The 521-nt window shown below is 50.3% G+C and overlaps 1 protein-coding gene across 1 annotated transcript in view; it reads right to left on the bottom strand.

Annotated features, from left to right (window-relative positions):
- Nucleotides 1-182: 182 nt before the first annotated feature.
- Nucleotides 183-521, bottom strand: part of EMH_0006980 (uncharacterized protein) — a gene marked incomplete at both ends in the record, with an annotated part of 4242 nt that continues 3903 nt past the window's right edge. The window contains one exon of the mRNA XM_013497777.1: nucleotides 183-413. Coding sequence (XP_013353231.1) covers nucleotides 183-413 — 231 coding nt within the window. The remainder of the gene's footprint in view (nucleotides 414-521) is intronic.

Here is a 521-nt window from a genome sequence, read left to right as displayed (position 1 = left end):
TACACACACCATGCACTGTGTCAAGCAGACCATTGTCGAGGAAGCAGGAACCGATTAAGCTCATTTTTTTTAACCCATTTCCTCTGAGAGGCCTTGATTTGACGCAGCACGTGCCAGAAACGGGTATTTCTTACGTATCCTGGCGCATAGACACTAGCCACAAGCAGAACCCAACGTCACTGTTAGGCACATAAGATCAACTTGTTCACTGGGGCACCTATGGAGGGTCCAACTGCAGGTAAAGAGTAATAATTACCCCACACCACGACCAGCTTTGTCTCGCCGAGGAAGGCAAATTTGTTACGATTCGCGGACTTGGACACGTGCCGCGCACTTACGGTGGCAGTGCGGGTGAGATGTTCGATGAGAGTATCCAGGAGCTCGCCTTCAACAGCTTTTTTCATAGGAAGAATCTGTAACAAATCAGGTCCCTAAGTTCCCGCAGCTTTGTGGATTGCTGGTGCCTCCTAGGTTCCGTACTGGCGAATCGCTTGGCCACCGAGCATGTATAATACGGAGGC

The sequence above is a fragment of the Eimeria mitis genome, genomic scaffold, assembly GCF_000499745.2.
Source record: "Eimeria mitis Houghton genomic scaffold, Emh_scaff292, whole genome shotgun sequence".
In the NCBI taxonomy this organism is placed as follows: Eukaryota; Apicomplexa; class Conoidasida; order Eucoccidiorida; family Eimeriidae; genus Eimeria; species Eimeria mitis.
The sequence above is the reverse complement of the archived record's forward strand: the minus strand, read 5'-3'. Positions and strand labels throughout refer to the sequence as shown.